The sequence below is a fragment of the Suricata suricatta genome, chromosome 2 (assembly GCF_006229205.1).
Source record: "Suricata suricatta isolate VVHF042 chromosome 2, meerkat_22Aug2017_6uvM2_HiC, whole genome shotgun sequence".
Lineage (NCBI taxonomy): Eukaryota > Metazoa > Chordata > Mammalia > Carnivora > Herpestidae > Suricata > Suricata suricatta.
Window position 1 is genome coordinate 18,229,831 of NC_043701.1, and position 12,399 is coordinate 18,242,229.

The 12,399-nt window shown below is 40.7% G+C and overlaps 1 protein-coding gene across 1 annotated transcript in view; it reads left to right on the forward strand.

Annotated features, from left to right (window-relative positions):
- The window catches only part of SLC35B4 (solute carrier family 35 member B4), a 30,898-nt gene that overhangs the window by 9,618 nt on the left and 8,881 nt on the right, over positions 1–12,399 (forward strand). The window contains exons 4-7 of the mRNA XM_029918007.1: positions 9,455–9,557; positions 10,734–10,783; positions 11,134–11,234; positions 11,656–11,787. Coding sequence (XP_029773867.1) covers positions 9,455–9,557; positions 10,734–10,783; positions 11,134–11,234; positions 11,656–11,787 — 386 coding nt within the window. The remainder of the gene's footprint in view (positions 1–9,454; positions 9,558–10,733; positions 10,784–11,133; positions 11,235–11,655; positions 11,788–12,399) is intronic.

Consider the following 12,399-nt stretch of genomic DNA (forward strand, 5'->3'; position numbering starts at 1 on the left):
AAATCATGCACCATTATCAAGAGGGATTTATTCTGAGCATACAAGTGTGGTTCAATATTTGCAAAACAATCAACAGGATACATCACAGCAATAAGAGAAAGGATAAAAAACACATTTCAATAGATGCAGAAAGGTATCCCATTATGTTTAATTTGGGAATCCTTTCTTTCAAGTGTACTTCTTAAATGGCCTTATCTAATTGGAAAGTTCTCCATCATGGCCATTGTGATTCTAGATTCTTCTTAGGTATCGCCATTACTGTAGCTGTTCACAGCTTCTGGCACCATAGTTTTTAGACCTACAATAGGCAGGTGTGCCAGAAAGTGGTGGGCTTGACCCTGTTGAACTTAAGGATCCCCAGGCTAAGCCTTTGTTTACACAAAACGATAAACAAAGGCGTGTCCCTTAGCACACCAGGAGTCAGCAAAAGATGTTACAGTTACGAGCAGTGCCCATCCATTCAGAGAGACTGCAGACTGAAATGTGGAAAGGACGAACCCCCCAAATCCTGGCAAATGGGGAGTGTGGACTGGAACCGAGGGGATTACAGTATGGTGCTGCAGACTGAACCAAGGGCTAAGGACCAGTGCTCTATTAGATGCTCCTGGCATTCCAGACCTGTTAACTCTGGACTGGGAAGCTAATTCAATTGGTAGCTCGCATTCAGAAAGAGCAGGGCTGAAACCAAGAGGGACTTAACCCACGGCCCTTGGAAGTGGAAAGAAAGCTCAAAAGGGTTCTCAGGGCACCATGCCTGTGTTTCTCCCTGTCCCTGAACATCAGAAGTTCCCTTTGGATCCTGAATGTGTTTAGAAAAAAAATTTAACCAAGTAAATTTGAAGATTTAATAGGCTTTCTTAGACTCTTGATAAATGGGCAGCATTCTGTCTACCAGGTAGAGGGGAGCTCCACCAAGTAAACAAGAGAATGGTTTTTAAAGACAGAAGGCATTATTAAAAAAAATGTTTATTTATTTTGAGAGAGAGTAGAGGAGGCCTGGGCTGTCAGTACAGAGCCCAACAGGGGACTCAGTCTCATAAACCACGAGATCATGACTTGAGCCCAGATCAAGAGTCAGATGTTGAACCGACTGAGCCACCCAGGTGCCCCTAGAGAGAGGGCATTCTAAAAACAGAAAGAGGGATGCTTGAGTGGCTCAGTCAGTCAAGCATCCAACTCTTGGTTTCAGCTTAGGTCATGATCTCGGGCTCGTGAATTCAAGCCCCATGTAGGGCTCTGTTCTGACAGTGTGGAGACTGCTTGGGATACTCTCTCTCTATCTCTCTCTGCCCCTCCCATGTTTATGCACTCTTTTGCTCTCAAAATAAACTTTAAAAAATAAAAATTAAAAAAGAATGGAATTTATCAGTAGGATGTGTGCTGTTTAGGCAAGATTGCCTCCTAAGGGGCGTAGGAGGGGTCTCAGTAAATTCCCTGGTCTTGACTGGTTAACAGTTACATTCTTGGGTTGAAACTGCAGTTGGGTTAGGAATTGAATATTGGTTTACTGACTTGGGCCTTTAACCTATGTGGCGCTGTTCGGGCCTGTGCTTTTCATTTGATCCCCACTAACTTAGCAGGTGCATAATGCTGTGTCCTGCATCCATCGTGAAATTAAAACTCTGCAGACTGTGCTAACTTAGCCCTGGCATGGCTGCTTGTTAGGAAATACAGCTCCATGTCTAACCAGCAGCATCAAGTAGACTCTCGTCCAGGAGGATGCCTGGAGGCCCAGTGCTGTGGTTCTTCACATATGCGAGGATGGGAAAGGTGGGGTCTCTGCTACTTTCAGCATTTCCTGAAGATACGGAACCACTTGTTTTCCTTTGCCATGCATTCTGTAGTCATTTTTTTGGTAGTTTATTGTTTATTGGTTTCCATGTAACACCCAGTGCTCATCCTGACAAGTGTCCCCCTCCATGACCATCACACCCCTTCCCCTGTCCCCCTCCCCCGTCAGCCTTCAGTTTGTTCTCAGTGTTCAAGAGTCTCATGGTTTACCTCCCTCCCTCTCCCCAACTATTTTTCCCCTTTCTGCTCCCCCATGGTCCTCTGCCAGGTTTCTCCTGTTACACTTAGGTTACACTTACGAGTGAAAACATATGGTATCTGTCCCTCTGTGCCTGACATTTCACTTAGCATGACACCCTTGAATTCCATTCACATTGCTACTAATGCCCAGATTTCATTCTTTCTCATTGTCATGTAGTATTCCATTGTATAGATAAACCACATCTTCTTGGTCCATTCATCAGTTGATGGACATTTGGGCTCTTTCCATGATTTGGCTATTGTTGACAGTGCTGCTATGAACATTGGGTTACATGTGCCCCTATGCATCAGCACTTCTGTATCCCTTGGGTAGATCCCCAGCAGTGCCACTGCTAGGTCATAGTGGAGTTCTATTGATAGGTTTTTGAGGCACTTCCATACTGTTTTCCAGAGCGGCTGCACCAGTTTATATTCCTACCAACAGTGTAGGAGGGTGCCCATTTCTCCACATCCTCGCCAGTATCTGTAGTCTCCTGATTTGTTCATTTTAGCCACTCTGATGGGCGTGAGGTGGTTTCTCAGTGTGGTTTTGATGTGTATTTCCCTGATGATGAGTGATGCTCAGCATCATTTCACGTACCTGTTGGCCATCTGGATGTCCTCTTTGGAGAAGTGTCTGTTCATGTCTTCTGCCCATTTCATCACTGGGTTACTTGTTTTAGGGGTGTGAGTTTGGTGAGTTCCTTACAGAATTTGGATACTAGCCCTTTATCCAATATGTCATTTGCAACTCTCTTCCCATTCCATTGATTGCTTATTAGTTTTGTTGATTGTTTCCTTTGTCATGCAAAAGCTTTTTATCTTGATGAGGTCCCAATAGTTCATTTTTGCTCTTGATTCCCTTGCCTTTGGGGATGTGAGTAGGAAATTGCTGCAGTTGAGGTCAAGGAGGTTGTTTCCTGCTTTCTCCTCTGGGGTTTTGATGGTTTCCTGTCTCACATTCAGGTCCTTCTTCATTCATTTTAAGTTTATTTTTGTGTATGGTGTAAGAAAGTGGTCTAGTTTCATTCTTCTGCATGTTGCTGTCTAGTTCTCCCAGCACCATCTGTTAAAGAGGCTGTCTTTTTTCCATTGGATACTCTTTCTTGCTTTGTCACAGATTAATTGGCTATACATTTGTGGGTCCATTTCTGGGTTCTCTATTCCATTGGTCTATGTGTCTGTTTTTGTGCCAATACCATACTCTCTTGATGACTACAGCTTTGTAGTAGAGGTGAAAGTCTAGGATTGTGATGCCTCCCATTTTGGTTTTCTTCTTCAATATTACTTTAGCTATTTGGGGGTCTTTTGTGGTTCCATACGAATTTTAAGATTGTTTGTTCTAGCTTTGAGAAGAATGCTGGTGCAATTTTTATTTGAATTGCATTGAATGTGTATGTGCTTTGGATATTATTGACATTTTAACAATATTTATGCTTCCAATCCATGAGCATGGAATGTTTTTCTATTTCTTTGTATCTTCTTCAATTTCTTTCATAAGTTTTCTACAGTTTTCATCATACAGATCTTTTACATCTTTGGTTAGGTGTATTCCTAGGTATTTTATGGTTTTTTTGTGCAATTGTGAATGGGATCAGTCTTGATTTTCTGTTGCTTCATTATTAGTGTATAACAATGCAACCAATTTCTATACATTGATTTTGTACCCTGTGACTTTGCTGAATCCATGGATCAGTTCTAGAATAGACTTCTGGTGGAGTCGATGGGGTTTTCCATGTAGAGTATCATGTCATCTGTGAAAAGTGAAAATTGACTTCATCTTTGCCAGTTCTGATGCCTTTTATTTCCTTTTGTTGTTTGATTGTGGATGCTAGGACTTCCAGCACTATGTTAAACAACAGTGGTGAGAGTGGACATCCCTGTCGTGTTCTGATCTCAAGAGGAGAACTCTCAATTTTTTCCCTATTGAGGATGATATTAGCTGCTGGCTTTTCATAAGTGGCTTTTAAGATATTTAAGTAAATTCCTTCTATCCCAACTTCCTCTTGAGGAATTTTTATTAAGAAATGATGCTGTATTTTGTCAAATGCTTTTTCTGCATCTATTGACAGGATCATGTGATTTTTATCTTTTCTTTTGTTAACGTGATATATCATTGATTTTTGCAAATATTGATCCAACCATGCAACCCAGGAATGAATCCCAGTTGATCATGGTGGATAATTCATTTTATATGCTGTTGCATTCAATTTGCTAGTATCTTGTTGAGGATTTTTGTATCTGTATTCATCAAGTATATTGGCCTGTAGTTCTCTTCTTTTGCTCCTCTGGTTTGGGAATCAAAGTGATGCTGACTTTGTAGAATGAATCCAAAAGTTTTGCTTCCATTTCTATTTTTTGGAATAGCTTGAGAAGAATGGGTATTAACTGTGGTTTAAATGTCTGGTAGTATTCCCCAGAGAAGCCATCTGGTTCTGGGCTCTCATTTGTTAGGATATTTTTGATAACTGATTGAATTTCTTCACTAATTATGGGTCTGTTCAGATTTTCTCTCTCTTCCTGTTTGAATTTTGGTAGTGTGTGTGTGTTTAGGAATTTGTCCATTTCTTCTAGATTATCCAGTTTGTTGGCATATAATTTTTCATTGTATTCCCTGATAATTCCTTGTATTTCTGAGGGATTGGTTGTAATAAATCCATTTTTATTTTTGATTTTGTCTGGGTGCTTTTCTTTTCTTTTTGAGAAGCCTGGCTAAAGGTTTATCAGTTTTGTTTATTTTTTCAAAAAACCAACTTGTTTCATTGATCTGTTCAACTGTTGTTTTTTTTTTTATTCTATATTGTTTATTTCTGCCCTGATCTTTATTATTTCTCTTCTTCTGCTGGGCTTGGGGTGTTCTTGCTGTTTGCTTCTAGTTCCTTTATGTGCACTGTTAGATTTTGTATTTGTGCTTTCTCTAGTTTCTCGAAATAGGTCTGGATTGCAATGTAGTTTCCTCTTAGGACTGCCTTTGCTGCATCCCAAAGAGTTTGGATTGTTGTATTTTCATTTTCATTTGTTTCCATATATTTTTTAACTTCTATAATTACCTGATTGGCCCATTCGTTCTTGAGTAGGATGTTCTTTTAATCTCCATGTTTTTGGAGGTTTTCCATACTTTTTCCTGTGATTGATTTCAAGTTTCATAGCACTGTGATCTGAAAGTGTGCATGGTATGATCTCAATTCGTTTATATTTATGGAGGGCTGCTTTATGACTCAGTATGTGATCTATCTTGGAGAATGTACCCTGTTGTACTCGAGAAGAAATGAATTCCATAGCCTCAGGATGTAGAGTTCTAAATATATCAGTCAAATCCATCTGATCCAATGTGTCATTCAGGTCTGTTGTTTCTTTAGTGATTTCCTGTCTAGTTGATCTATCCATTGCTGTAAGTGTAGTATTAAAGTCCCCTGAAATTAGCACATTCATATCAATTAGATTGTTTCGGTTTATGATCGTTTTATGTATTTGGGTGCTCCCAAATTCAGTTCAGTAAACATTTAAATTGTTAGCTCTTTCTGATGGATAGACCCTGTAATCATTATATAATGCCCTTCATCATCTCTTGTTATTGCCTTTAAAGTCTATACTATAGACTTATACTATAAGTATGGCTTCTCCAGCTTTCTTTTGACTTCCAGTTGTATGATAGATATTTCTCTATCCCTTTACTTTCAATCTGAATGTGTATTCAGGTTTAAAATGAGTGTCTTGTAGACAGCAAGTAGACAGATCTCGTTTTTTTTTTATCCATTCTGATACCCTATGTCTTTTGATTGGAGCATTTAGTCCATTGACATTCAGTGTTATTATTGAAATATATGAGTTTAGAGTCATTGTGTAGTAGGTTCATGCTTATAGTGGTGTCTCTGGTACTTTGTGTTCCTTTGCAACATTTCCCTTATAGAGTCCTCCTTAGAATTTCTTGTAAGGCTGGTTTAGTGGTGATGAGTTCTTTCAATTTTTGTTTGGGAAAATCTTTCTCTCTTCTTCTATTCTGAACCAGAGGCTTGCTGGATAGAGGATTCTTGGCTGCGTATTTTTTCTGTTCATCACATTGAAAATTTCCTGCCATTCCTTTCTGGCCTGCCAAGTTTTAGTAGATAGGTTTCCAACCACCTGATATGTCTCCCTTTGTATGTTGGGGGCCTTTTATCCCTAGCTGCTTTCAGAATTCTCTCTTCATCCTTATATTTTGCCAGTTTCACTATGATATGTTATGAATGATTATGTTATGTCTGAGGGGAGTTCTCTGTGCTTCTTGGATTTCATTTTCTGTTTCTTTCCCTAGATTGGGGAAGTTCTCAGCTATAATTTGTTCAAGTACCCCCTTCAGCCCCTTCCTCTCTCTTCTTTTTCTGGAATTCCTATCATACAGATATTTTTCCATTTGATTGTATCACTCAGTTTTCAAATTCTCCTTTCTTGCTCCTGGATCTATTTATCTTTTTCTCAACTTCCTCTTTTTCTCTAATTGTGTCTTCTAATTCACCTATTCTTGCCTCTGGCCCCGTGGTGTAGTGGCTAGCACTCGGGACTGTGAATCTAGCGATCTAATTCACCTATTCTCCTTTCTGCCTCTTCAATGCGTGCAGTGGCTGCCTCTATTTTATTATGCATCTCATTTATAGCATTTTTTAAATTCATCATAACTATTTTTAAGGTCCATAATCTTTGTAGCAATAGCGTCTCTGGTGTCTTCTATGCCTTTTTCAAGCCCAGCGATTACTTTATGACTATTGTTTTAAATTCTTGGTCAGTTATGTTATTTATATCTGCTTTGGCCAATTCTTTAGCTGTCACTTCTTCCTGGAATTTCTTTAGAGGAGAGTTCTTCCATTTCATCGTTTTGACTAGCTTTCTGTCTCTTCTATGTTTTAAAAGCTTGTTATGTGCTCTGCACCTGTGAGTACTGCTATATTAAAGGAGGCTCATAGACTGTCCAGGGCCTGTCCATTTAGGAAGTGTTCTTTTAATGGTGTCTCTTGGTCTCTCTTGTTGTCACTACTTGTAGTTATATTTGGGACTCTCCACCATGTGTACTTTGGTTTGTTTCTTGAGGTAGCCCTGGAAAGGAAAACAGACAGACAAACAAGGAACAAAAGCACGCAAACGCACAAACAAATCAAACAAACAAGCAAACTGAAAACAACAAAGGAAAAAAACCCAAAACCAACAAAGGAAAGTCTAAAAGCATAAAACCAGAAATCTCAGCTATGAATAAAGAGCAATGTGGAGGCAGTGCTGATGGAAGAGCATATACAAAGAGAAAAATGCCAGGGTTGGGGAGAAAGACAAATTAAACATTGACTAGGCAGAGAGACTAAAAGGCTTAGTTTCGAGAGAGAAAACGGAGAATATGGCAGGAGGTGAGGAGAAAAAAACAAATGAAGATAATGTTACCCAGAGAAACAATATAGTCTGATTATTTCAGAGAGAGAGAAAGGAAGGTAATGATGGAGGTGTAGAACATGGATCAACAGAATGGATTAAATATGCCTGTTTAAGCAAACCTATAACCAGAATACCCGGTCCAGAGGAGGAGAGAGATAAGAATGAGATAAGGGAGAATATATCTGAATAACGAGAATTGATCTAGAGTTAATCACGGCAGTGCATCAATGCTGGTCTTGGGAAAGGGCTCTTTGTGTCCCTATGATCTATCTGGGTTCCTGTTTAAAAATAAATAAATAAATAAATAAAAGGGCAGCTACTCAGCGTGTTCTATGTCCTGTCCCCAGCCTCGCTTCCAGCTCTTACTCCCTGTGCATTAGTGATACCACCCGAAATGTAATCCCGCAAGCCCAAGCTGGGGCACTTCCTAGCAGGGGATCAAGTAGGGCACCGGTTCCTCCTGATGCCAACTGAGTCCCTTGCGTACCATCTATCCTGGAGGGAATTTCTGGGAGGGGGCACCCAGCCCAAAGAAAGCTCCGCAGTTAGAGATAGGATCTCTCTCCGAGAGCCCTGCAGTTAGAGATGGGATGATAGGACCCCTCTCCATCCCTGGGCCGAGGTTTTTCTCTTCTCCAGGGACAGTGCTATGAGCAGTTTCAGCTGCTCTTTCTCTTCCCCTCCTCTCTCCGCAGAGGGGGCTCCCTCCCCTCTGCGCCTCTGTGTCCTGGTCCGTTTTTATCTTCCCCAGTTCGCAACCACCTACTAAGCTGTCTGCTTAGTAGACTCCATCTCGTTTCCTCCCAGACTCTTGTGGTTCAGAATCCTTTGGCTTCAGCCCTTCTTTCTTTGAGAGATACAGGCGGGAAGTATAGAACTCCGTATTTCTCCACCATCTTGCCTCCTCCCTCGGTTTCTATTTCTCTGTGGTCGTTTATTTTAAATATTATTTTTTCTTTTTGGATGTATTAGGTTGAATCAAATGAAATTGCTACTTTGACCTATCAAAAAATGGCAATTTTATATGGCTTAACCTGATATGGATGAAAGGCATTTGAAGTATTTTCTAGATAAAAATAGGGCATACAAGAGCAAAGTTCTTTAACTCAGTTCATTTATTTGTTCATGATTATTTGTATTTATCCCTCTGTCTTTCTAAGTGATTAGGGTTACTGGGCTTTTTTCTTTTTTCTTTTTCTTTTTTTTTTTTTTTATCTTTTGCTTTTATTATTATTTAAAGACCCATAAACTGTCAAAAACGGGACCCGGATTTTAAATACAGATCTACCCAGTAAAATAATATTCTCATTAATTTGGAGGCCACTGGTTTGGAATGTGAGATAATCTCAACAGTCATCTTTAATTTAGCAAATCTTTACTTTAGAAAAGAGTAGTGAAAATTAATAGTAGAAACAAGTGTATAGAGGAAAAAGTTGAGAAAATTGACCATTCCATACAAGGAATTGATCATGATAATTATTCACTTAAAAAAACTATTGATGTCTGTCAGGTAACATTTTCTAAAATGTTTATTTATTTTGAGAGAGAGAGTGTGTGTGCTCAAGCAGAAGGGCAGAGAGAGGGAGAGAGCATCCCAAGCAGGCTCCGTGCTATCAGCCCAGAGCCTGACATGGGTCTTGAACCCACGAACCATGAGATCATGACCTGAGCTGTAATCAACAGTTGGATGCCTAGCCAACTAAGTGACCCAGGCGCCCCGTCAGATAACAATTTTTGAATCCTAGTTTTACATTGCTTGAAAAATACTTAGAGTGTCCTTGAAAAATATTAAAATAGTATCCTTTGACACATACTCTGTAATTCAGACTTTTTCCATGTTAGTCTGGCTTCGTGATGTATTTTTGTATATACCTAGTATTGACTTTATATTGTAATAGTGATATAGTCTTTTAATATAGAGGAACTAAAACAGAATAACCTTTCTACCCCAAAAGATATATATCCTTCTACACTCGATCTCCTTGCAGTAGACTTTGTGTGATGTGCTGTGATCTCTGCGTCTCAGGTACTACGCCGTGATGGTCACCATGTTCTTCACTGTCAGTGTGGTGAACAACTACGCCCTGAATCTCAACATCGCCATGCCCCTGCATATGATATTTAGATCCGTAAGTGCTGCCAGCTCCCATGTGTGTGCTCCTCCGGAAGATGAAGCCAAGAGGGGAGACTGAACACTTGGCAAAAGTCGAAAGGTCTTGTAGTAAGAAAAGTCTAGGGTATGAGAATAGGTGTCCTGGGTGAGTGAGCAAAGGCTGGCTTTCATCTGCAAAGTAAGGTAAAAGGTGGACAGTTGACGCTTATCCCGCTTCAGTCTTAAGAATGATCAATGAAAGGAGCCAAAATGTCCCTGGGACACAGATTTTATGCTTAATTGCTTTCATCTGGTTAATTTTATATTCAGATTTGCTATGAATGTTATTTAACTTATTTCTCATCAACTTTGGTATCTTTCATAAAATCACATTTATTTTTAGTACATAAAGAGACACCTCCCTTTTCTGATATATACTTTTTAAAGCAAGAGACTTGAGATCATTAAATAAAGGAAAATTCTTCATGAAGGTGGAGTTTCTTCCAAAGCTGCAAATGTTTTCTTCTTCCTCTAGCATTTGGTGGGAGATCTGCATGTAGTTTGTATATAAATCAGAACAGAGTGCTCCCTGAAGAACAGGAAAGACTGCAAAGGGAGTGTAGTAGAACAGTGCAAGATGGGTGACACTGGAGTTCTAACATTCCTGTGTAGTCTAAGATTTTTGTGACATTGAAGGTGCTATCCCCAAAGGGACTTCTCAGCGCTAAGTATAATTACATAGATGACCTTCAGAGCATTGGGCGTGTAATGGGCGTTCAGTAAAGACTTGCTGATTGATTGCCTCCTTTCCAAAGAAGAGAAAGATCCCTGCCTGACTTCTGTCATTATTTAAAAACCAAGGGTGTGGAGAAGCTTATTAAAACTCTCCTAATTTAGATGGAAAATTTCACAAAAATAAGTCTATAATGTAATTTTTTCTGCTAGCCTTAGTTTCCGCTCTGACCGATATTTAGAGAATTGATCATTTTTCTTATTGTTGTTACCTTTGAAACATTTTATTATTTTACATAACAGATGTGTGTGGCTTCTACTTTTTGCCATTATAAGAACAAGTGAACCTTACTAATTACTCATTCTGACCTCCTCCTCCTCCTCCTCGGTTCTTTTGCTTGCATGTCCATGTTCATATTTATCTGCAATTATTTTCTTTCCTAGGGCACTAAAACTCTGTTACTGTTGTCTCCTTTTATAGGGTTCTCTAATTGCCAACATGATCCTAGGAATTATCATTCTGAAGAAAAGGTAATCAACATACTTCCGTGTTTTATGTGTAGGGAGGGTACCCTGGGCCCCGTCCATCAGCTGGATTCCTTCTCTCGTAACGATGACAAGTCAGCTCTTACCCACCTTCCCGCTCAGCTTTCTCTCTGACAGTGACATGCGTCTTGGGCCGTGGACCCGGTAAGAGGCCCCACCTGTCGGCTTGAAGCATTTTCTCCGTGTAGAACTCTTGTCATCATTGAGTTTTTAGTACCAGAGTAACCTACAAAGCCATTTGATCTAGAACTTCACTCCTCGGTGGTCTCTACTAACTCCATGGGACTGCTTACACTTTAACTTAAATAAATACTTAAGTTTCTTGGTCCCGGTAGTCACATTTTAAGTGACCGTAGCCCCATGTGGCCAGTGGTGACTTTGGTGGAGAACCCACATACGGGTTCACAGAAGTGCCAGGACAGTGATGTCATAGAAGGTGTTTATAAGTACAGCATGATCATCCTTATTAGAAAGAAAATCCCTGTGGCTCGATTGGTTAAGCAGCCAACTTGGGCTCAGGTCATGGTCTCGCAGTTTGTGAGTTCAAGCCCCACATCTGGCTCTGTGCTGACAGCTCAGAGCCTGGAGCCTGCTTTGGATTCTCTGTCTCCCTCTCTCTCTGTCCCTCCCCTACTCCTGTCCTGTCTGTCTGTCTCTCTCTCAAAATTAAATAAACATTAAAAAAAATTGAAAAGTCCTAACAAAGGCTCAAATGGCCAGGAAGATAGAATGAAGTTTCAGGACTGTTCTAGGTGGCTGTCTCCAGTGGCTTTCTCTGGGATGTGGTTGGAAAGTATCAGAAGGCCCTGAGTATTGGTCTTCCGTTTTTTGTTCTGGGCCTTACCCCTTACTCCCAGGAGGAGGGGTCCTGGGGAAAGTCGGCACCTTCAGTCTGGACCACGTCTCAGGCAAGTTCGCCCTTGCTGTGAAGATCACTGTACGAGCTCCGGCCAGCCTGTCTGTCCGAGCCCCCAGCATTAGAACCCCCTGTGGGAATCTAGAGTTTTTAAATAAGGGCAGAGGCTGTGTCGTGTCCTGCCGTGAAAGCCTCCTCCTCATGAACCCCTTATCTTTGAGGCCTCTGTACTCTCCAGCTAAGGTATGATTGTGACTCATTTCTGGGTTCTCTCAGGTAGGCATTCATATATGCCCTGCCCCTCTCCTCTAGCACAGTGCTCTTGGCCCCTTGAGCTGCAGCTTAGCCAGTCATTTTGGCCTTTAATGAGGTGATGTGACCAGATATGTACAAAGTATTTGACTAGAAAACCTCTGATGGTTCCTCCTATAAGTTTAATTTCTTTTCATTCTTGCCTGAGTCCTTTTTGCTTTATCCCTAAGAGCCTGAGAGGGTTGTTAACGATGTTGTTTCAGTTACTATGAAATGTCACTGTTCTTACCGCCAGTTGTCCTATTAGTGTCATAGTCCTCCCGCTATCCAGCTGTGCCCACATTTAAGAACATTTGAGGGGCGCCTGGGTGGCTTAGTCGGTTGGGTGTCCAACTCGATTTCAGCTCAGATCATGATCCCAGGCTTGTGGGATTGAGCCTCATGTCAGGCTCCACACTTAGCTGTTTAAGATTTCCCCTTCCTCCCCCTCCTT